This window comes from Diuraphis noxia, unplaced genomic scaffold (assembly GCF_037042655.1).
Source record: "Diuraphis noxia isolate RWA-SAM2 unplaced genomic scaffold, SU_Dnox_SAM2 contig0002, whole genome shotgun sequence".
Classification (NCBI taxonomy): Eukaryota; Metazoa; Arthropoda; class Insecta; order Hemiptera; family Aphididae; genus Diuraphis; species Diuraphis noxia.
This window is the reverse complement of record NW_028301712.1, coordinates 33,937,247-33,962,825: the sequence shown is the minus strand read 5'-3', so window position 1 is coordinate 33,962,825 and position 25,579 is coordinate 33,937,247. Positions and strand designations below refer to the sequence as shown.

Below are 25,579 nucleotides of genomic sequence, written 5' to 3'. Positions count from 1 at the left end.
TATATAAACATTCAGTGAAAATTTCAAGTATCTGCGATCATTTGTTTTAGAGTAAGAAAATCGGTAAATGTGAAATCCAGTGAAAATCTAATGTTGTAAAAATTTAAATTTTCAAATGTTCATATAAATTTAATTTAAATTTCCGATGGACATTTTATTTGTGATAAAGATTGAAAAACTTGTAAGGAATCTTGTATTAAATTTTCAAATCTTAGATTTAAAAAGAAAATTTTTTATGAATTTCTAGCTTAAAATAATTTGTGAATTTTACGTATTTTGTCAAAATTCAAACTTTGAATACTTATAAAAAAGAATTGTGAATATATATTTCTTTTATATTTCAACTGCTATTGTAACAATATGTTAAGAGCCTTGTATTACATTTTCAAGCTTTTCTGCTTAACTAATACATTTTTATCGAAATTAATTTTAAAAAAACTCGAACGAACATTTCAAATGCTTATGAATAGTTCAACTTAAGTCAAAATTTTTTGAAAATTTAATGGTGAATATAATATAATTATATAAACATTCGGTGAAAATTTCATGTATCTATGGTCATTTGTTTTAATGTTACATCAAAAACCAAAATCGATTTTGTCAAAAAATTAGTGTGCGTAAAATTTCCCGTTTTTCACTTAGTTTTTAGTTTGTTTTTCTCAATTATTTAGAAAAGTATTAAGAATTTTTCACTTTTGACCCCCCAAAGTACCAACTAGATTCACTTTCTGATCGAACGAGGTACTGAAGTCAAAAATCGTAGCATTTTTACTGCCCCAAAACGTGATGACAGACACACAAAAAAAAAAAACACACATCATGGTAAAATCAATACATTCATCGCTCCGCTCAGAATCTAAAAGGGACAGAAAAACGGGAATTTTTACACAAAACTAGTTTTCAACCAAATCGATTTTTTTATATGGTTGTAATTCAAAAAACTAATCACTGTAAATACTTAAAATTTTCACCAAATGTTTATATTAGTGTTATCTATATACAGTTTAATTTTCAAAAAGTTTTTGACTTTTTTTGAGTTATTTATAGACCACTGAAATTTTCGATTTGTGTCGATAAAAAAATTTTAGATGAACTAAAAAACTTGAAAATTTAATACAAGGTTCCTTATGAGTTGTTCTTATTGTAGCTAAAAAAAATTAAAAATCGTTAGTCACAATTTTTTTTATAAGCGTTTAGTTCATAGCGTTTATATTTCAAATTTTTACAAAATCTGTAGAAAACGCGAAAATTTGCAAGTAATTTTAAAGTTGAAAAATCATAAAATTGTTTGTGTTTATAACTAAAGATTAAAAATACAACACTAAGTATTCCTTCAAGTAACTATAGAGAAAACTCGAAGCATCATTATACGAAAAATTTTAGGTGCGTTTGAATTTTAAATTTTTATGAAATAGCGTAACGATAACTATCCTGGAACAATTTTAAACATTTGTTATTATTCAAAAAGTATAAGTCGTAGATATTTGAAAATTTTACCAGTTATTTAGATTGGCATTTTATTTACATGATTTAATTTTCGAAATATTTTGACTTTTTTCGAGATATTTATAGACAACTAAAATTTTCAATTTTTCAGAAATTTTTTTTGAGTGTCGATAAAATTTGATTGGTTCAATCAAAATTCTTGAAAAATTAATACAAAGTTTCTCATAAGTTATTCTTATAGCGATTAAAAAATTATAAGAAAACATATGCACATTTTTTTTATTAGCATTTTAAGTTCAAATATTGACTTAATACGTAAAAATTACTGCAATTTTCAAATTATCTTAGATAGAAATTCATAAAAGTTTTTGTTTTTAATTCTAAGATTTGAGAATTTAATACAAGGCTCATAATATATTTTTACAATAGCAGTTGAAAAATAAAAGAAATATATAGCCACAATTTTTTTACATGCATTCAAAGTTTGAATTTTGACAACATACGTAAAAATCACGAAAATTATTTTATCCTAGAAATTCATCAAAAATTTTCCTTTTATATGTATCTAAGATTTGAAAATTTTTAATTATCTATAATATATCCTAGAAAGATGATACCTATCACATTGCATTCAAATTTAACCTACCTTAGTCAGAGGTCCACCCCATCCCCAATGTACAGCAGAGCGATACCCACTTACCCGCTTTTTTTTAAATTATTTTTTAGAAAAACTTATGTTAATCATAGATACCTACATTTAAGACAAATTGAATTGAATAATACATTTAAATTGCAATAAACAATTTCAAAGGTTTTAACTCTATTTTTTAACATCGTAGAATAAATCATTAGATAAATATTACACACAATTTTAATTTGAGTAACATCTATGTAAACTTTAAAAAATTTAAAGCATAGGTATCATATTTGCATCCGAAACATTCATTCTCATATCGACAAAATACAATCTTCAGAACTACACAAATTTTTTATACGATCTATTTTATTTTAAACTGGCTAAAATGTCTTATTTTAAAATGTTTAAGACTGTTTTAATTTCGAAAACTCTTGATGTTTAATAAATTAAGACAGTTAATACTTCAGTAACTAGATATTTTTTTAATAGTAACTTATAAAAATAATAATATTGAATTATATTTCCTTTTTTTTTTTTTGTAAACATAGAAAAAAATCAATTTTCTCGTCAGGTATTTTTGGTGATTGAATGCAGTCTACTGAACAAGACAATTTCCTTTGGGAATTATCATTATGTATATATATTTATCTTTATGCATTTATTTTGTGAGTTTTGTGTCCATGGAAAATAAATTTTCAACATAGGTATTTTGTTACTTATGATCCCGTGGGTTCAACTCATTTTTCGGTTACTCCATTCATCCATATTTGATTTGGAAATATTATCAACACTTACTGTATTTTTCTTAGTACATTAACTCAGTGACACAAATTTATTATCACTGAATACGTAGGATATAAACCATTTTATCATCAAATAATATAACAACATATTATGTGAATAAAAACTATATTAAATTACATTGGAATCCATCAAAACTCATAACTCATAAGTTAATGTGTGTACCTAATTTATAAATAAAATTTACGAATCTTGAGTTAAGATTATACTAAACATTTGATGAAAACAAATATCATTGAAAACAAAATTAAAAGATAAATATATCAGTATTGATATGTATTATGTCAAATAGTAAATACATTATCAAAATTAATCAAGCATAGTAAAAACATAATTATACATAAAAATATAAATTTTATAAAATATATAACAATATAATATGTGTAGCTGCAGATTTAACAATAAAACTTCAGTGCTTTGTTATATGATGCTATTTTAAAATATATTCGTAATACCTAAGTACTTAACTTTAGACGACTTATGCAAAATATATGTAATTCATGTTATAATTCGGAATTCACTTAGTAAAATATATAGTGTGAGTTTATGAACAATATACATTGTATATAATTAATGTTTTATATTAACTTTACCCTTAATCTACTAACTACGACAAAACCATTGATGTAATACAATAATTTATAATTTTCAGCTTTGGTAAATTGTAGAATGTTATACACTAATAACATTTGTAAATATTCATAAGATTTTAATATTATCATAACCAACAGACTAAACATAGTATGTTTTTTATTGCTATAATTATTAATATCCACAACAGAATTGCGATCTAAGACAAAAATGGACGCGGCCATTTGGACGGGAAGTCATTTAGACGCAGCCGTTTGGGTGCGAGGATAAATTATAATTATTCAATATTTTTACATATACCTATGACGATAAAATATTAATTATATAGCAGAACAATCATAAAATATTATAGTTTATAAGCACACATTTTACTCAAATATTTATTTATTGTACAGAAGTATTTTGGACTATCCCTCTCATAAATGTCAAGATTCACCTTAATTCATAATTTTGAACTATTTTTAAAATCTTCTTATCAGTATATTTTTTATTTTTTAGGGGGACTGTTTCCTGCCTCTAATCGACTATAATAAAAGTCTCTACCTGCTTGTACTTTTTGAAGACACGTTATTAAAGACCACAAACTTGAATGGTGAACGCCCATTTCCATATTTAATCTTCTGTTGGCAGCTTTGAAGTGATTTTTTGTTCTGTTTTACCCATCCAAAACTCTATTACCTATACATACTCCAAGTATTAGGTGGAAATAAAGGTAACCAACGAGGCGACGACCTCTTCCATTTCTATTAATTCGCCCAACGTAATTGTCTTCAAACCAATTTAATAAGGGTTGTGATTCGTCTGGTAAGTATTCCGACAATAACTCAATTGCTACATCAATATCATTAAGTGGGATGAATGTCAATGCTACAACCATTTTCACTAAGATTGAATAATCAGCATTATTTTAATAATTTGATACAATCCTTAAATCACATATTTTTTTATAAACATTTTTAGAAAAATGATAAAGATAACCATAAATTTCAGCATTTGGATACTCAATTTTTATAGATTTTAATATTGCTTGTTCAAAATCACAAGATATTGAAGTCGGGTTTAATCCAAGTTTTAATTGGTTTAACATTTTAAATAAATGAGTCATGAGTGTATGTTTTTTCTTGTTTGTTAGGCAATAGAGCGTATATAAGTGGGTGTACATCTCCCAAAGCTTCAGCAAGTATCACAAAAACTTGAGAAAAAATAGCTGGAACGGTTTTAAACGATATCTAAACTACGGTTTCTTCCTAAAATTGAAATACGATTCACGCCTGGTCCACTATCGTCCAATAAAAATGTTTCAGTCATACCTGCTGATGGTGAGTAAACTTTAAAGGAGTCAAGTATTTCTAATGTTAATAGGTCTTTTGGTGCATTCGGTGATGTTCGAATTTTAATTCGTTTTCGTCTAACTACTTTTTTCAATACTAGGCTGGATGATATTGCACCCTAAAATAAAATAAAATACAAAAAAATTAATAATAAAATGTGTATAATATAATACACCTAGAACTTTTGTTCCTAATAAAATAGAGCACTGAATAATTTTTAAAAATTACTAAAATTCAGCCAATATAACGAAAAAATATTAAATATTAATTAATTATTAATTATATATTAATTAAATATTGATTACCTTAGCTGCTTCTGATAATCCAGTAATACTTTCGTTTATTACATTACAGTCGATGTTGACTCCATGATTTCAACCGCTCTATTTTTTAGACGATTGATGGCAACTGTCGCTTCGACTTTTGCAGCTTCCGAATCATGAGTGTGTTCATTAATGCGTTTTAGTACATACGTCTAAACTGTCGATTCCAGTATAAACTCGTGTTTTACACTCACGTTTATATTTACACAGCCAAATCTTATTAGTGAATCAGCACTTACTTTGTCAAATAAATGTATAAAACCATCATCAGTAAAAATATTTTGATTTCGATTCGACTTCATTAATGCCATAGCTAATTAAAATATTATATAATAAATTTAGTTAAAGTAAATATAACCACTGCTTTCGGTAAAGTGTAGAATAAAATTGTTGTAGGGTTTCTGGTGTATTTGATCGATTTTGATAACGTATATGTAAAAGTAACATATTGATAATTTAATTCATATACAACACTGGTCTAAACAACTTCGAAACATCGAAACGATAACGCCGATTTCGATAATGTCAGATAATCCCCAATATCATGATCAAACTATAATGTTAATTATAATTTTATCCTCGCGCCCAAACGGCTGCGTCTAATGACTTCCCGTCCGAACGGCCGCGTTTAAACAGCCGCGTCCATTTGTCCCTGTTCGTCAGTATTGGTATTCATAATTTATGAATAGGGCTAGGATTTTGTAACATTTGAATTTTCTTTCAATTCGATTCATTCATCACAGAGTTCAATTATGCAATTTTGTTTTTGCTTTTTTTGCTTTTCTTATTATGATATTCGTAAATAAATGCTTTTTTAGTACTTTTTTGTCAGTTATTTATTAGCTTTTTAATGAGTTTTTGTTAGGTAATCATCCACAATATATTTAACATTTTTTAGAACATTTACGTACATATTTATCTAAATTATTATTTATTAATTATTTTCAATTGTATTATTAATTATATATTATACATATTTCGTCAAAATATCTTATTGTCTTATTGAATTTTTATAAAATAAACAGGTACCTAAAATTTAATAAAACAGTTTTTAATTTATTTTTTTCAATATTTATAAATATTGTGCTTAGTTGTTCTAAGAACTAATTGGTTTGAACATATAATAATGTATTTAATAAATTATTTTTTGATATTAAAAATATTTTTCAGCTAAACTTAAAAATTTTCAAGTCTTTTTCAGTTGCATTTTCCTGGTTAAAATACTTTTTTGTAGCATGCTTTGTAGTAACTACCCTGCAGATGTTCCAAAACATAAACAGAAACTTACAAAAAAAAAAAAAAATGCCTTAATAATAACCAATGGAATACCTTTTAGCATTCACGAAACAACCATATGCTAACACCATGTTTACAAATTTGGAATGGCAAAAAATCTATTTATTTCTATTTTTGATACCTGCAAGAACGACATACACTTATTTGGACCTACATAATCAGGTATAACATGTGTATATGTTATTAATAAAGTCATTCTTCGATAAGTGCAAAGAAGCATATTTATTAAAGGCTTTGTTGTAAAATATAAAAAGGAAGAAAATAAAGGGTAGCAGGTATAATAAATGAATTCCTAGTCGTTTGGCAATTTATCATAAATTATAATAATAGTCTTATAATATCATTAGATGTATAATATGTATATGTTTCAAGCAATGGATGTCATATTAATTTATTGCACATATCTTGTTCAATGACAACATACTATCCTTTGCATGTTAATAATAATAATAATAATAATATATCATCCATAGCCACCCTTAATACAAAGTTGAAGTATGGATTTTCATAAATTTCTGCTGTAATAACTTATATAATATTAAATATCATATAAAGTAAAGAATAATAATTAAGAGTTAATCAATGATTATACTGGAAATATAGCAGATTTAAGCAAGGAAGCAACACTATTAGAAAATCAGACCATACTTATGAGTTATGAGAAATTACTTGTAGCGTCTTTTAGTTTGTCGACAACAAAACTTCATTTTTAAACACGCATTTAGTCAGATAAAAAGAAAAAAAAAGCTCTAAAGAACTTATCAAATTTATTCAAATAAATTTTCAAATGATTTCAATACAGTTAACGATATCCTTAAAATAGATAATTTAAAGCTTTAAAAATTAATTAGATATTACTTATGAGCAGGGCTAGGATTTGTATGCAATAAAAAATTGTGAAACATGCATTTTATTTACCAAAATATGCAAAAATATGCATTTTAATTTTTATAAGATAAGCACAAAAATATAAATATAGTTACAAAAAAAATATTTGTCTATTGAAATACATCAGTGGTTGGCTGTTTGTATTAATATAATTTAGAAATAAAATAAAATTTATAATTGACATTCACATTCACTACGTGTGTTACATGCTATGACCGCATATTTTTTTAAATTTTCAAAAATGAATGATCGGCGATTGGATCGTATTATGTGCAGGCTTTGTATTGGCTGAAGCTCCGTTCAACGTTACATGATGTATAGTTGACACATGTTTTTAAGTAAAGAAATTTGTTCTGGTATTAGGTTACAACTGAAATTGTCCTCATCCGATTCACCATTTAATATATTATTTATTGATTGTAGAGTTTTAAATCCTTTATTTTTTTGTAAAATCAAGGATAATTTGTTCTTAACTTTATCTGCGACTCTTTCGTTACACTCAAGAAGTCGACTCCTAAGCGTTTATTATAATCTGTATACTTTCATGAAGTGTTAAATTCTTTTTTGTAGTTTAGTTATGACTTGAAATAAAAAGCCAAAATTACTTTTAATATATGCTATATATTAAATTATAAATATTAATTACGAAATATACTATAAAACATTCATTTTTCATATTCTTATAATTAAAATATGCAATAATATTCATTTTATTCAATATATGCATTAATATGCATATTATCCAAAATATGCAAAAACATGCAAAATAAAAACACCACCATTTATCTCATCATGAGGTGATTTGTGGACATTACTGACGAAATCAATAACCAGAAGTCGCAAAAAACATGCCGTTGCATACAAATCCTAGCCTCGCTTATTAGTTATTATATTCAATGTTGTTTTATTTCATCATTAAGTTGTTTGTCCATTCAAATACATTTTGTTTTTAGTTGAGAGTTAAATTTATTTTGATACCAAAAACTTAATACTTATATATAATATATATATAATTTGATTATAATATGTGCATAAATATTAAATTATATATTTTAATTAATATAAAAACAATAAATAATAAATAAACATCATGGGATAGGTACGCTAATTCTTAAGCAGTGTTTGAAATATTTAAAATAATCTAAATAGTAACGTATATTGTATCATTAAATTACTCGATCACACGGTTATTTATTTTTTATTTTTTTGTGTTGTATGCAAGTGCTTTTGTATTTTGAGTCCGATAATAGAGAGACTATCATTTTTTGCTACACAAATGATAAATTGAGAATCGATTAACCAACAAGGTTTGTTTACGGAAATAATATTTTTTAAGCAAAAAATAACTAAAAAAAAGCAGGTTGAGCAAAATCGATTGCATTGAGTGCTGTCATGAAGGTTCATCTTCGCTGATAAACGAGTATAAACAACATTTTTTTTTGTTTCGATCTTATAGAAAAAAGACTATTAGTATGGGGTTTTAAGAGTAGTATTCTCAGTATGTGATTTTTCACTTGATATCTGATCTGAAATGTGTTCAACCTTCGATTGTGAGGTTTAAAATACACTTTATATTTATAGGGGAACTAAAATTATAGTTAGGTGACTTAAAGCAAAAGGTAAAGTATAAATTATTCTCAAAGAATGTCAGATAAAAAAGTCCTACATGTAATAAATAAATGATAAAAATATTAAAGTTAATCAAACAATATCTAAGACTCTTTAAATATAGTATATCTATACTAATTATATCATTCATAAATTTATATAAATATATATTATGTCATACCATGTTACTACATATGTGTATTTAGATTATTTACAATTGAATGTTACAATAATATACTAAGGATACATAAAATATGTTTAATAAGCAACCGAGTGGGTAACGCTTTCCTGTACCTGCAAAAATATAAAATAGACGTAAATTGGATCTATTATTATTATACTTGAGCCATATATTAGTATTAATATTTAAAATGTTCAAATCATCATAGCTGCTCATATGGCTTATACACTCATTACTGTGGAAATTTTTCCCTTAGAACACAAAATTAAATAACACAAAAACTACTTGTACAGATTTTAGTTCTGATCGTCAAGCTTTTCAGAAAATTTTTACATTAAATTGTAGGTATTCAACATGGTTGTCCTAACATTGTATACCTTCATTTAAAAATACTTTACTTCTTATTTAATTAGCCTTCAGAGTTTTAAATATTATAGTAAACGAACATAATAAATATAAACATAGACAATAATAATTAATATAAAACAATAAACAATAAAAATGATTCGTTAATATCGACTATAATTAATATTACCTATATTTAAAATAAAAGTTATACCTTCAGTATAATAGCCATTTAAAATACTATAGAACCTACATGTCGAATATCGAAGAAGGGACTATAAAAAATTTCAACGATATTTATAAAATATTGTTTGCCTGATCAACGTATATTAAAAGTTTAATTTTAGCTCACCTCTTAAATACGACCGTTATTCTATCTCTAAAAACATTAAATTATAAGTATACATAAAAAAACACATTGAACATACTTAGATTTAAATGGCACCTAGCTTATAGAAACTCCATTACCTGCTCCATTACTCCATTCCCCCATTACTATTTAACAAATTGTTATAAATCGTCTCAAACTTTCGTCCAAGGTGAACCAAAGAATTTAGCCAATTTTTCCATGTAAAGTCTTAACACACTGACATGTGACGATGGATTGGTCAGGCAAATAAATTCCGTCATATACATATTATGCCCATCAACACGCTTTGTTCACAACTATGTTCGCTATAGTATAATATATCACTAACGAAACTTAAAATGCCAAATGTGGAGATGGTCTATTATCGTGATATCTGTTAAAAATGTTCACAAACCCTAATCATCGAATATTGTAGATTTCACTTCAAAAAGTCATTATAACTAGATAAATATTTTTACTTAATATAAATGCTTGAAATCTGAATTAAGTGGTTGCATCAACATTATGTGAAGACCTTTAGTATAAATATAAACATACCTATCAAAGTTCGTAAGCTGTACAAAAAATGTATTAAAACGTATAAGTAAAAAAAGTTTACCTTGAAGAAGTTATTAGTATAATACACTAGATTGAGCTATATATGGTCCAATAAATATTATTTTTTTGATAGAAAATCATTGCAATCGAAATTAATTACTGACATTTTATATAATATTCAAAAAATTTACCAACATAAAAAATATTTAATAATTGAAGTATAATTATTTGTTTTAAAAATCAAAACTATGAAAAATGGACAAATATCCGGAACTGTTTTATATATTTCCACACTTAATAACTTAATATTTTTATAATAATTAAATTATGGAATATTGAATAGCATTAATAATTGTTTATTATTTGGTGTTTATTAAAAAACATTAAAAATTAAACTAAATTAACAAAATGGTTTTGAATTAAATCATATTAAATCAATGCAGAAAATAAAATATTAATAGAATATTTAAAATTTTATATTATTCTAAAGTTGAATTATTTTATAAGTCTTCAATATCACTTGATTAATTCGTTTTTTATATAATTAGGTTTCTAATACTAATAATAATAATATTATAATTGAATTGACAGAAAAAATAGTTGTGCACACAACACATAAATAATAAGTGATATGATTTTTGTGGACTTTAATTTAATATTAATTTTAGATAAGTGTATTTGTAGACTTTATTTAAATTACATATACTTATTACACCTGATTATATTTAAAATTATTAATCTTAACCTATTATTCTTACCTAAATAGAAAAGTTTATTTTTGTGGACCTTTTCATATAGCATACGACTACATATCTACTATTAATTTAACAAGATTTAACACTACACAATTAAAACACTTCAAAAACTAATGATATACACGTATTTAATTTATTACAAATTATTGAAACAAAAATATAACACCTGACGTATTATATAATATGTTTTACCATTTAAATCGTTTTCAAAAACTATTTGTCCGAAGAACGAGAAATACTTTGATTTACTGTCGGACCCCCGAAGAGACGTGACTGCATGCAACGACTGAAAAATTCGTGGCACCGTCAACCAGAGCTAGTAGCACTACTAAAGAGAAAGGGGTTGGAGCAGAGGAAAAGGCGCAGTTCTGTTGGCGCATGCTATCTATAAAATCCACAGGTGCCTCAAAATCTGTTTCTATTTGTTAAATCAATTTCTAAAACAAGCATAGAATTTATTTTATTTTAATATTTTCATAACTATATATTTTAAATGATTTAAATTAATTTAAAATTGTGGTATTTGAATTTCGTTATTAATTCAATTAAAACCTTAAATAAACATTCAGGTTTTAGATATTTGAATTTTTCCTTCAATCCGAAAGATTTCTGTTAAATTTACTTTTTTACTTTGTATTAGGTGTAAATATAGTTATATTACTATTATACTATAGTGCAAGTTTTTTTTTTTTTAAGAGTATAATGCCTAGTATATATATATATCACATTGAAGTGCCAAATTCATAAAATTAATGTAAGCCGTACATTCATGCATTGGATTCATAATGGATGCATAGTTAAATAAAATCAATAGTAATTTATAAATAGTAGTGCCAAATGTGTAGGTCTACCAACACAATTTTAAGATTCATCGAAAATTTAAATTTTATCGCATTTCGATAATTTTGAGTTATTAAAGTTTCATAAAAATCCAGGTGATTTCTCAATTTTTCAGTTAAATAAATAATAATATTATTATTATTATTTACTTTTTAACATAAATGTAGATAGATTTCTGATATAATATAAGTTGTCAATTATACACAGTTTAAAATATTAGCTAGTTGTTATCATTTTTAAATTAACATAATTTATAGTGTATACTTATTGATACATATATACCAAATTATAATTTATAATGATTTCTTTTATTCCTATAGAAATTATTATAAAAAGAAAAAGTCATTCATTCATAATATTAATATGAACAATATAATTTTATGTATTTGAATATAATGTAATAAATATTTAAATATATTACCTTTTGTTTAAAGTATATATATATATATGTATATATTTTAAATTTATTTATAATTTATTATGAAGTATTATACTAGTAATAATAGTAATATAATGTCAACCTCCCAAAAAATATTATATGAACTCACTTTTAGCTATCAACATATAAGGGTTAAAAAAATGAACCATAAACACCCTCTCTAAATCTTAAGGAACAAGTTAAAATTATTATATCCGATCAATTATATTATAATTATGTAACCTTAAGCAACCATTTAAAAAAAATTTCTACTAATTGTCTACTATTATTATACTCGTATTATAATATGCAACCAATGGCAACCATTTATACAGAAAAATCCTTTTCAGTTTTTCCCGAATTTTCTTATTTTTCGATTAACTTTTCCAATTTTTCTTTTCATAAAATTCTCAATCGGAATACTAAGAAGTAAGAATAGGTACATACAAAATTAACCAAATCGATCCAGTTGTTCTCGATTGGTGCGGTAATCAACGAACAGCTTTTCATTGTTATTATATAGAATACAAAAAAGTGATATCAAATAAATAATAATTAATAGCACAATTTAATAAGATTTGTGTACTTAAAAGTAATATTAAATCGCTACCATAGCAATGATTCAATAACAACAAAGCTGCTTACTAGAGTTCTTACTACCTACATTTAAATTTTAGGAATATTGAAAACAGTTGCTAAATAACAATAATAAATCTTTACAAATATATAAAAAATGTCATGACATACATATTTTCGAGATGTATGCTACATCGATAGCGTTTACTATATTATTTACAGTATGTCATGCAAATTATTTGACTAAAGATGTTTATTTACAAGTAAGTTTTAGTATTCTATACGTTAAAAAAATATGAGCTTATGTGTTGGACAAATTACTAAATTAGTAACAATAATAATGTTATGCTTCTTAAATTAATGTAATCATCTACAGTTAGTTTTTTTAACATTTTATGTTTTTATAATAATCTTAAAATTACCCTTAAATTAACAAATATTTATCTTACCATAAGAACTGATCTTTCTAGGGTTTTGGAAATTACCCTGTAAACTGGTATGATGATGTTTTAATACTTTGTAAGTAATTTTTTATTTTACTAACATGTGACTGTAAAAAATATATTATTTAACTTATCATAGATGTAACCTTAATAAATGACGGTGATATTCCGGTTATGGTGTCGGTCAAAATGATAAAATGTTGTGAACAGCTTTTTACAAGCTATGAAATGAATTGCAAAGTAATTAATAATTAATTTTTAAGTATAACATAAAACAGTTAAATTAAAGTAAAGACATTATATATTCAATTGAGTTAGGACAAATCATATTAATATTTACAATTACATTGAATTATATTATGTACAGATAAAATATACATTTAGTCATATAAATATAGATTTCTTACCTTGTATTTGTACATACCCACCAACAAACTATATAATATATATATATATAAATAAATATAAGATGTTATTATAATAATAACATAATAATTCCTCTATAGCACATCATTTTAAGGTTGATATAAACACAGAGTATAAACTATATAATATTGTTTTCTTCATTTTGACAAATTTATAATTTTTTCATACGATATGTAGTAAAATAAGTTTAAATGATGACATTTTCGTATAATACATTAAAAAGATTTAGTGAATGAATGGACCATTCAATGACAGATGACAGCACTTTGCTGTGAATTATTAAAAAAAGGAAACGGTAATTTGCACCACTAATAGATAACATTACATTTCAAAATATAAAACTACACATGAAGCAGAAATAAAAATTGTTGACACAGATTATAAACGCATATTTAGTCTTAACCATGGTAATAAAAAATCAAAACAATTTATAATTTTCCATCAAAGTATAAAAAAAAATTTTAGTTTAAAAATGTCATTCCTATTTACTATTTAAATCTCATCGCCTACATACCATATTTATACACTTGACTATGTACTTACATGGAGTATATTGTATCCCTTATAGTCTGTTAATGATTTTAAATTGACCTATAAACATGTTGGCACAACGCACAAACAATTAAAAAACCGAAATAATGCGCTATCTTAAAACTTTTAAACATGCATGATTAACTAGTTTTAACTGTACTGCTTCTTTAATAACGTAATTACTTTCTAAAATTATAATTTAAAAATGCCATATAAATATTACCACTTTATTACCAGCATTTGCAATTTTATGGATCACGAAAACAGTTAGAAGGAAATAGCAACACTAACTATACGCTCACATATCCTAATGCCGTAAGTAAACTATATATTTTTAATTATATTATTTAGAAATCAAAACATTCTTAAATGATAATCTAAATATTTTATTCAAAACTTTACATATTTATGAATAAACAAAAGATTTTTATTATTTAATTTATAAAACAATTTCAAATAAATTTACTTCTAAATAAAATCTGAACATTTAACAGTAAGCTGAACTTAACTTAGAACAAAAATAAGATTAAGATACAAAAATTAACCAGATGGGTCGCTATCTTTGGATTCTAAAACAATGTAACAATTACGTTTGAAAAATAATTTTGAATGGAAATTGGTTTACTGACAATGGTCAAAAGATGTTAATATATGAATATTCTTATATTTGTTTGCAATTTTTTCTGTTTTTACTCCAGATTTAATGCCTCCAAAGACCAAAATGTATCCAACTAAAAAACTATAGATGTGTTATATAAAAAATATAAAGTCCCTGTAAATAGGGTTTTCCATAAAAAAACTCCCCTAAAAAATGTTCAATATGTCTGTACGAAATGTTTATCCAGCATAATATTTATGATTTATCTATGCTGTACATTTTATCAACAATTTTTAAAGAATATTATTGAGTTAACAATTATATATAAATTATTTAAGAAATATGTTTTCTGTTTATTTGTTTTTATTTATTTATTCTTCTAACTAATTAAAGAGTAATATCCTGGGCTTATATACAATACTAATTTAGTATTATCGTTTTATTGAATTAATTAACTAATTTTGTAGAAAATATTATTTTTATTTAACTGTAACTCTAACCAATTTGCAAAAAATTAGTTTCTGTCCAAATATAAATAATTTCATTATATTAATTAGTTCTTTATCGTTTATCATCTTCAATCGTTTTTAATATTACTATATTATTTTTTTCAGTACCCGTACAATCGCAAAGGAATATGTAATGTAGATATCTCCATATACATAAATCGCAATAAAATTTCGAGATATTTACAAAATATTACATTTGATACAACTAAAAAACCAGAAGACATATTTTTGTTACAAGAAAGTAAGTGTTCAAATTGTATGCATTTGTACCAGGTTTTGATTTGTACTGTAATATATATATATCACATTTCAAAAACTAATTAATGAAGAATGTTGTCAAATATTTATAGTTAAGAGATGGTTCCCATATTTACGAGTAATCTATTACTAAAATTTAGTTATTAATAATATATCAACTAAACATTTTGTAATCATCTCCTATTCTACATAAAATCTGATCATTTTTAGTTTTAAATGCTCTGAAAGGTGTTCACAAAATTTTTTTTAATACTTCATTGTAAAATAATTACAATCGTTTCTCAACTCAGAATATAAAACTATATCGAACATGCTGAATATAAATTTAGGTACTAATGTTTGGTATATCATGAGCAGGGTTGGGCAACATACTCAAAAAGGAGTATCGAGATACTAGATACAAGATACTTGACTTTGGAATATCACAAATACTATAGATACTCGATACTTGGCTTTAGAATATCGGGATACTAGATACTCGGTACTCGATACATTTTAATAAAATTAGTCCCTGGATTTTTAAAAATTATGGGGATGGGTACTTCATTAAATAATTAGAATGACAAATAATATAATAAAAATTGACACTTATTCAGTAATAATAATATATTAGTAATAAAGCAAAATAAAACATCTACTTTATCGCAAAAGGTACACTATAACGTAGTAACTATTAGGTACACTATTATACAAAATTACGGATATCTAATAAGGTACAGACGTAAAGTCCAATTCAATGTGCGTGTGTTACAGATATATATATATATTATATACAATATACATCACATAAATACTCGTAACTATATTTTATGATTTATCGGTACTGGGTTGAAAAATTATTTCCAACAATCTACAATATGAAAATATTAATTTCTAGATTATTAATTATTATTTTGACAATATCACAGAATAGAATGGGTGTGAAACAGGTGCGCTACTTACTACTTAGTATCATAACACAAATATTAAATATGAATGATGTGTACGTGATATACGCCACGTATATTCTAAAATTATAATTCTATTATTTGTTTACAATTTAAAGTCAATTTTTATTATTGATTAAATCAAAATTCAATTTTTTTTCTACTTTGAATTCTCTATCAGCAGTAACGTATACTTACATTCGATACATTCTATACACTATATTTTTATATTATGCAGCAATTTAAATATTTATAAATTTTTAAGCTGGCATTTAGTTATAAGTAATAGCAACCATGAACCACGATTAGGTACGGATAATTTTGTCTTAAAAACAAAAAATAAATACAAAACCTTATACATAAACATAATACATAATATAATGTATTATAGGTAATTAAAAATTGTATAATATATAATTTATTTTCATTTAGGTATGTTTAAATTTGACACAAATTTTAAATTGTGTGAATCGGCAGATGAAGACCCGTTAGATTTTTGTGCGCCAGTTAATTGTCACATGAAATATCAAGGTTTCAGGAGTTTTTTTGACGCTGTTAAAAGGCAGTGCATATCTATTCCAATATGCAACCGGAGATTGAACAATGAAAATTCATCAAATATAGTAATTTAAAAAAAAAATATTACTTTTAAAATAAAATAATTATACAGGATGATTATAAGGATAATTAAATAATTTAAAAAATGTATATGGTAAAAAGTTAATTGAAGTATAATAGCTGATTTTTTAAATATCGATATTCTCGTTAAAGTAAATTACGATCTTGTTTATGTTAGAAACATTATAATTTCAAAAAATATAATTTTTTTTAAATATTTTATGTGAACATTTTTAAATATCTAAAATTTATATTTTTTGCACAAGTGTCTATGAGTTTTATTTTTAAAAATATTTATTAGAACAAAATTTATTTCTTATTTCATTTGTCCGATCTCCGTGGGACACCCTATTTTATTATTGCTTAATTTTGTAACATATTTATACCTGACCTCCAATTTGTTTTTTATACCTATACCAAAGTGATTATTTAAAAATTGTATTTTGCCTGAAAAATACACCTCCGACGATAAATACCTAGTTCTGGCACTTAATATAACATATGTGCTCCATGTTAGGTAAAATAACTAAAAACTTTAATAATGTAAATTCATATAACACAAATAACTAAGATTCAAAGCAGTATAAAGATAAATTAAATTCATATCTATGCAACTTTATGGTACATAATAATGCATTACCTATTTTAATAATATACAATCAAAATATTTGTAAAATAAATCATTTTCAATTTAATTGTATTCGTTTGTTTTAAGGTCTATGATCCTTATAGCAACGATTGCATGGCTTTAACGGACAAGATATCGATAACTGAGATTGATTGCATACTTAATGAAATAGAAGATAAAAAAAAAATTAAAAATAAAACACCGGAATTCCTGTATCAATCAAATATTCGGTGTTACCATGGCAAGATGGACGAAATCAATAGGTCCTGTATTTGCGACGACGGTTGGACCAGTACTCTAAATTGGAATTTTACCATAGTTTCCACAGTGCCAGTTTATATGTGTACTATTCAAGTTCAAAGTAAAAAGATTTCCAAACTTCTTTTTATGATAAATAACCTTGAGTCAAAAAATTTTGTATCCTTAATACAATCTTTAATATTTATATATTTATATCTATAATAGTAATTACTTAATACTATTATTCTAGCCTCTAGGTAACAAATATCAAATAAAATACGTTTTTTTCGCATAATTTGTAGATACCTATACTTAATATAATATATCTATAAATGTTGGTCAATATATTTTATGGACCTTAAAAATTAATCTAGGTAAGTAGCTATCTGAATCATTTTACTAAGGTAGTTACGTCTATAACTTATGCTAAAAAAATCTATGAAATTTGAATAAGTGACGTTACGACTAAATAATTTTTTTTAAGAAATAGTTTGAATAATTTGAAATACTCCTTAATTTTATTTTCTCAGTATTGGGCATTAATTTTATCATTAATATGGTATTTTATTATTCAGTTAATAATCAGCTATATAGCTATGATGCTAGAACCTTCGGATATTTAATTCAAATAATTACTCGCGTATAACGTAATAATTTATAAAGCTGTTTATTTGTAATGGAAATTAATACTTATATTATAATCTTCATAATGAATACTCGAAGCTGTAAAACTAAATGTGCAATTTTTTTTTGTTGTTGATACTTTGTAAAAATATTATATTACTGTTATAATGAAAGTTACTATGAAAAAATGTTTTGCATACTTTAAAATATTTGAAGTTTTGTGCATTATATTGCATATTTATTTCAAACACCCTAATTCTAATATATATGTTTCACTTATTAATTATAAAAGTTTTGGTACAATCTGGAGATCGTGATCAACATGAATGTCTCCTGTCAAGTATATTAATAATTTTACGAATTTCCAAAGACTAGTAGTATTTAGATTCTCGTTGTGATAACAGTCGAAAAAAATACCAATAAAAAATATAAATATTTATAGGTATTTTATTATGATTTTTTTTGATTTGTATTTTTTTCTTAACACAGATTAATAACAGTAAAAGAATATTTTATAAATAAAAATACTAATTACTATGAACAAGGATAAATTTTAAATATTTATTTACTGGTAAATCATAAAATATATTCTAATTAGTTAGATGATTTTAATATATATATATATATTAAATATAATATTAATGTAGTCAAAAATGATACAAAATGAAATAAATATTTATATTTTTTTCCTAAAACTAATTAAAAATGTTGTTTCTAAGAATTTAAGTGTACACATATATGAGTTCAATTTTCTGTATAAAACTTTTATACAACTTTAATTGTTTCAAAAAGAGTTTGTGAAACAAAAATAATATCTTAAAATCTAATATCTTTCCATTTTTTAAAAACTTAGTTACCTAATAATATGATATTTTTAAGCTTCGGAATTTTTAACGTTAACGCTTTTTAATTAAAAATTAAACATTAAAAATCTTAATTTATGTATATACATGTATGGCCTGTAAAATATACCGAATTAATTAATAAGATATTTCCGATTATTATTATTTTTGGATTACCTAGCCTAACCTAACTTATTTATTATAATAATTTAATTTGTCATAATACCATACATTTATCCAAATATATTATTGAACATCAAAAAATTATTAGGTATATATATATATATATGTATTCCTTTATAACAACTTTTCGTGTTTTACATTTAAATAATATACTTCTGCATTAACATAACCAAACCAATTTTGATTAGCATTTAAATAAAGGACATAATACTACAGAGGATCCTAATTACAATAATAATAAATCAATTACCTACCAGACAAAACAGTTAAGTTAAATGCATAATAGTTGGTATATGCATTTGACTTTGCTGGCCTAATAGCGAACGTGAATAAAATATTATAATATATATTTATATAACCCTGAAACTATTTAATTACAATATTACTTACTAGAATAATATTTTCATACTGTTCTGAGTATGTCGTTCATATAGTATAATTGCCAATTGGTATGTCAGGTATACCTATAGGCTATAGGTAACCAATGTTATTGATTTATTCCACCTTACGCTATAATATAATATTATAACATAATTTATTATAACAGAGCAAACCAAAATAGATCATTTCTAGTTTATTCTAATTTCGAAAACATTTAAAATTTTTATCGTTTTTGTTTTCGTAAACATGATGTTCTTACCTACCACAGAATATTTAGCACGTATGTATATTAATATTTTGGTTTCCTAAGCATGTGAGATCATATTCTTGTTGCTCTCATATGTATTTTAAACGTGAAAACGTTTCATCGGCAGTTTATCTCGGTGAACAAATCTATCACGGGCCACTGAAGCCCAAAGGCACTACCACAATCGTTTGTAGACAATCGTAAAAATGTATTCAAATTTCAAGGTATAAAGCCCCACCGTTGACCGGGCAAACGACGATAATAATTATTAGTATGACAACATGGCTGTAACCACCGTCATTGGATATGATTGATGCGTTTCCTGTGAGGCGGTCTATAAACGATAATAATTTATACTGTATACATACATATATTAGATATATTATGATACCTATATATTATACCCAATGTGAGTGTTGAGGGGTGCGAGACGATATTCAAAATTTGGTCTAAAATATTATGAGATATTATAAGCCTTGCGTGTAGAGATCGACAAACATCGAATTGAAACAGTATTTTGCTGTATATTGATATAATATTATAATATATGCTTATTATATACAGACAATATATTAGGTTAGGATTAAAACCTAAAGTTATTATCTGTCACATTTTTCACGAAAAACGATGATGATGCCAAAATATTATATAGAATACGATGAAATACAAAAACCATAGCTGGTACCTACCGACGTTTGTATTGAGGTGCCATTTTACCAATTATGGTTTTCAAAATAATTTCACTGTTTGTATAATTAAGTACAATTTACAAACCGTAGATATTAGAAATTAATACTTACAAGTCGTTACGACAAATTTCTAACAGTGGGTAGTTTTAACACACTTGCCGGATTGTCAGAATCTATTCTTTCACGTGGTACAATAGTATTGCAAAACTTTGTGATATTACCATAATTTTCTATGGAACTCTAATACCGCGTACTAATAATACATTCACACAAACATGGTACTTCAATTTTAAGCTGTTAACACGATAACTACCGTCTACGTCACTGTCATCTACACAATTTCACTTCTTACAAGTGTAGTGTGAGTGCATGGCAAAATACGATATTATAATAAGTCAAAATAGGTATACATATTTACACCGCCACACCACATCCATTACCATTGATCGGAACTCCTGAATAATTAATGAATAATACCCATTCAAAATATTTGTTATTTATATTTTATTATTATTTTCATTACTATTGTAATTAAGTATTAACACATGATACCATTCAATACTCCCACACGTCAATGCACTGTATTTTTAATAATTTAGAGGTGAAAAGTGAAATGGACTAGGTAATTTACCTAATGAATAACAATCGATAGTATTTTTCTAGACTGTTTTCTTATATTATTCATAGATAGGATTGAACATGCTCAAATATAATGCTTATTCGATTGAACGCAAACATAATACACCTACTATCAATTCCAAGAGTTCAAGCTGTTACAATAATAATTGGTATCAATCTCTGCAATATGACAATATTAATTGACGTAAAAGAGTGACTTTACATAAAAGTATAAGACGAATCACTGAAGCAAGCTCACCCTCGTTTTCATTAGTTAATTAATTTCTTTAAATTCTAATTTTTGGAATTTTTAAATTGATTCAAAGACAGTATTTTCAAATCCTTGAGATTTTCCATATTACTTAAGGAGTATTCTATTGCGATACAAACTTCTGTTTTTCAAATAAAACTCCACTTTTATAATGTTAATTATTGTGATGGATTATTAGTTGATAATTTTTTAAATATTGATGTGCTTTACTAATTTAAGATTCGAACTAGTTGATTTTTAGATATTAAATTATTTATGTTCAGGATAATAGTCCTAAAAAATTGTTTATAATAATATAAAATATATGTAATATTGGATTTAGTATTTATTTTACTCGGACAAATTTCATGTAATAAAATATTGATAAATTGAATAAAATATTAGTTTCATTATTATTTTAAAAATTACTAAAATTGATAAATTAGCCTAGCCTCCATACCTTCCAAATCCATTATGATAGATCTGTTACATATTATCTTTAGTACACAAAATGAAATAACTCAAAAGTATTCAAATTTTTGTTTTGATACATCTAAATAAAACAATTATTCTTAATATAATTCAGTAGTAGAAAAATGCTCAAGGATTAGAAAATATTGTCTATAAGTATATTTGAAAATTTTAAAGATAAAATTTTGAATAACTGCATTGTTGAGGAAAAAAAATACATGACATAATACTTAATGAATCACCTATATGTTTTATGTATTTTGTATACATTATTGATAAATAAAAATAATTATTAGGTACATATCATATTTTATATTATAGTCTACTCGTTTTCAGAAGTTCAAAATATTTTATTTTTTATTATTGGATTTTTCTACCAGTACAACTGAGGGAGTAGTGAATAGTGAAGTACCTACCTACAAATTACACAAACTTCGAATCAATCGATTTCAAATATGTATTTCTGCCTACATTATGACGACTGGCGAGATAAATATCTTAACTTATTGAACTATCTAATTCTACGAATCAATTACATACAACTCATCCATAGGAAATTATAGTTTGATAATTTAATGGAAGTTTACGTTTATACTAAAAAATATACTAGATTTTGAATTAAATTTAAATAACAAAAATAACGATGCAATACCAACAGTTAGTAGTTACCGATATTTGGTGTTAAAATACAATTTTAAAACAAAACCAATGATATGTAATATCTTAACTTCAATAAATATTACATTTTTAAGTACAACTCTATTTTTATTTTATTTTTTTCATTAGCTTCTATAGTCTATACCCTATAGACTATAATACAACTTATGAAGAACTTCATTTTTTTTAAACAGATAAAGCTAAAAAAAATGAATTTTTTCATTAATTAATAATTAATTGTTTAAAACATACCAAACGTTTTTCACAAAGTTGTGTGATTTTTTTTAAACCAATAAATATCTAGCTTTGATTAAAGTATAAAATAATTGTATGATAAAAAAGTTTTGATTATAAAACTGTGCAATTTTATTTTGTATAAACTATAAATTCGGCTACATGAAAATAACGATCTTTAAAATATATATGCTAATTTTCCTAACACGACTTACGGAAAGAGTTCTGAAATTGAGCTTTAAAAAATCAATTAACATGACAACAAAATAATATACAACATTACACAAAACAAATTTTTCGTGAATATCTTTTAATTTGTATATCAACTATGTTATAGGAGAGGTTCACTGGAGAAAAATATTTAAAAAATAGGAAATTATAGATAATTTTATGATTTTTTGAAAACGATAATATTATTGATATAATCAAGTATTATATAGAACGATTTTATAATAGATAAACAAACATTCATTGTATATTATAATAAATTAATAAAAATGAGTGTATAATATTTAAAAGTTGTAATTAAAAGTAAGTACATTAACTGATAACTCACGACTTATAATCAAGTTAATTTAAAGGAGTAGATAGCAAGTTTAATTAATACCTAATGATATTAACCGATACGGTGATACCCAGTGTCGTGTCTAGGGGCCACAGGAGCAATGCTCCACTCATTGGCTGTATTTGCAATTTTATTTTTCAAGATTTATAGTAAAGTATGTCTTATATTAATAAATATTCTGTGCTTCTACCATCAATTACTATCGCCATTATCATGTTACATTATCTGCAAAAGATTTTAGACATTTGTGCCCCCTCTCTGAAAAAATTCTAGACACGTCAGTCGAGTCACGTATACCGACCAGTATGTACGTACATCCCAGCATGTCGCTCCGTATCGCAGCTAACCCTGTCCCTGTGCATGCTCTCGCCATCCAGACACACCCACCAGCCAACCAGACGAGTCACGTGCAAAAAGCTTACCAAGCCCAACGGGAGCCGTAACAATCAGGTGCACATAAGCCACGCCCACTGGCCAACCGTAGCAATCCACGTGCGCCTAGACACGCCCGTGACCAACCGCATGAGCACTAGGCTCACCTAGCAATCAACCGTAGCGTTTCCCGACCGCACAAGCGCAGAATCGTCTCTGCGGGACCCTATATAACCCTGAACGTCAGTTTCACAGCAAGCCGGATTGGAGCACCAACTGGAAGAGAAGTCAACTACCACACCAGGCACCCAGGGCTCAGCCCCTGGTGACAACATGTCAGACCATAGCAGCCAAATGGACCAGACCCACCAGTCCCACGGATCGACCAGCAGCCGGCCAGTCCTGACCCAGGTGGAAGCGTCTGCAAACACCTCCGCTGCCAGTGACGGGCCAACCGTCAACAAATTTAAGATGGCAGATCCCCTCCTGGACAGCCTCAGACTGACTCAGAATTTTATCGGACACGATTAGAACGCCAATTTGAGGGAGAAGCTTAACAAAGCGAGGTCCATCATCATATTAGTTGTTGCATCCAGCGCGAAGGGCGTGATGGATAGAAACGTGGACGAGGTCCAGCGGGCTCACCTTGAGCTTCGGACCCGTACCTCACACGCTTTCACGGCAGTTGACTCGCTTCTCGAGAAGAATGGCTTGCCAAAACACGACCCACCTTCGGTCGGTATCTCCATCGGGAAGACCAAGTCCGATGCCTCATAAAATCTTCACAAAATTCTAATCTATCTTCACAGATATGGAATTTACCCCAGGGTTTTGGGACAGCCAGGCCGCCGCCAGCCGACGTAAGTGAACTTCGAAGGCCCCAGCTACCCAGTTGCCTCCAGAGACCTAGGCTGACACCGCCATGGAGACAGACGCCAAGGATTGATCTAGTCGTCAGAAGGCGCTCCAGGCAAGCAAAAACAACAACAACGACTGCGTCGGACCGGCCCCCCGCCGATCGCAGTTTTCAAAAAAGGCACAAGCTATTCTGGTCAGGAACGCCGAGGGAAAGACTTACCGGGACACATTCCTGGCGGTCCGCAACTGTGGCTTATCCAGAGAAGACATCGGGACCAACGTCACAATGAGGCAGACGCAAGACGGATGTCTCCTCCTCGAACTCCCGAAAGACGTGAGTTCCACCTCTGCCGTAAAAAATATCGTTTCGGCCATGTCATCCAGGCTTGGTAACTCCGTCGGCAAGGTACAGCAGCTCGGACTTACAGGTTTCATGGTTAGGTACATAGTTCAGACGGCGGATGAAGA

At 26.3% G+C, this 25,579-nt stretch overlaps 3 protein-coding genes and 1 pseudogene across 6 annotated transcripts in view; 2 read left to right on the top strand and 2 right to left on the bottom strand.

Moving 5' to 3' along the window:
- The window catches only part of mtt (mangetout), a 195,398-nt gene extending 183,992 nt beyond the window's left edge, over nt 1–11,406 (bottom strand). The window contains exon 1 of one of the 2 annotated variants that reach the window (XM_089220730.1): nt 11,113–11,406. The gene's annotated coding sequence lies outside the window, so the exon portion shown is untranslated. The remainder of the gene's footprint in view (nt 1–11,112) is intronic. The other variant, XM_089220729.1, reaches the window with a different exon arrangement.
- The window catches only part of LOC149058366 (uncharacterized), a 476,835-nt gene that overhangs the window by 6,030 nt on the left and 445,226 nt on the right, over nt 1–25,579 (top strand). Inside the window, exons 1-2 of one of the 3 annotated variants that reach the window (XR_016190469.1) lie at nt 4,500–4,794; nt 11,337–11,509. The exons of 1 other annotated variant lie outside the window; for it this stretch is intronic. The gene's annotated coding sequence lies outside the window, so the exon portion shown is untranslated. Of the gene's footprint in view, nt 1–4,499; nt 4,795–11,336; nt 11,510–25,579 lie in introns of those variants that run through there. One more of the 3 variants, XR_016190470.1, reaches the window with a different exon arrangement.
- Nucleotides 3,842–4,373, bottom strand: LOC149058372 (uncharacterized; annotated as a pseudogene).
- LOC149058371 (uncharacterized) lies at nt 13,126–18,953 on the top strand. The gene is made up of 8 exons (XM_089220638.1): nt 13,126–13,206; nt 13,414–13,462; nt 13,526–13,626; nt 14,581–14,658; nt 15,556–15,691; nt 17,067–17,257; nt 17,968–18,297; nt 18,651–18,953. Exons 1-8 carry the CDS (start codon nt 13,126–13,128, stop codon nt 18,741–18,743), a joined length of 1,059 nt encoding a protein of 352 aa, XP_089076764.1. The 3' UTR covers nt 18,744–18,953.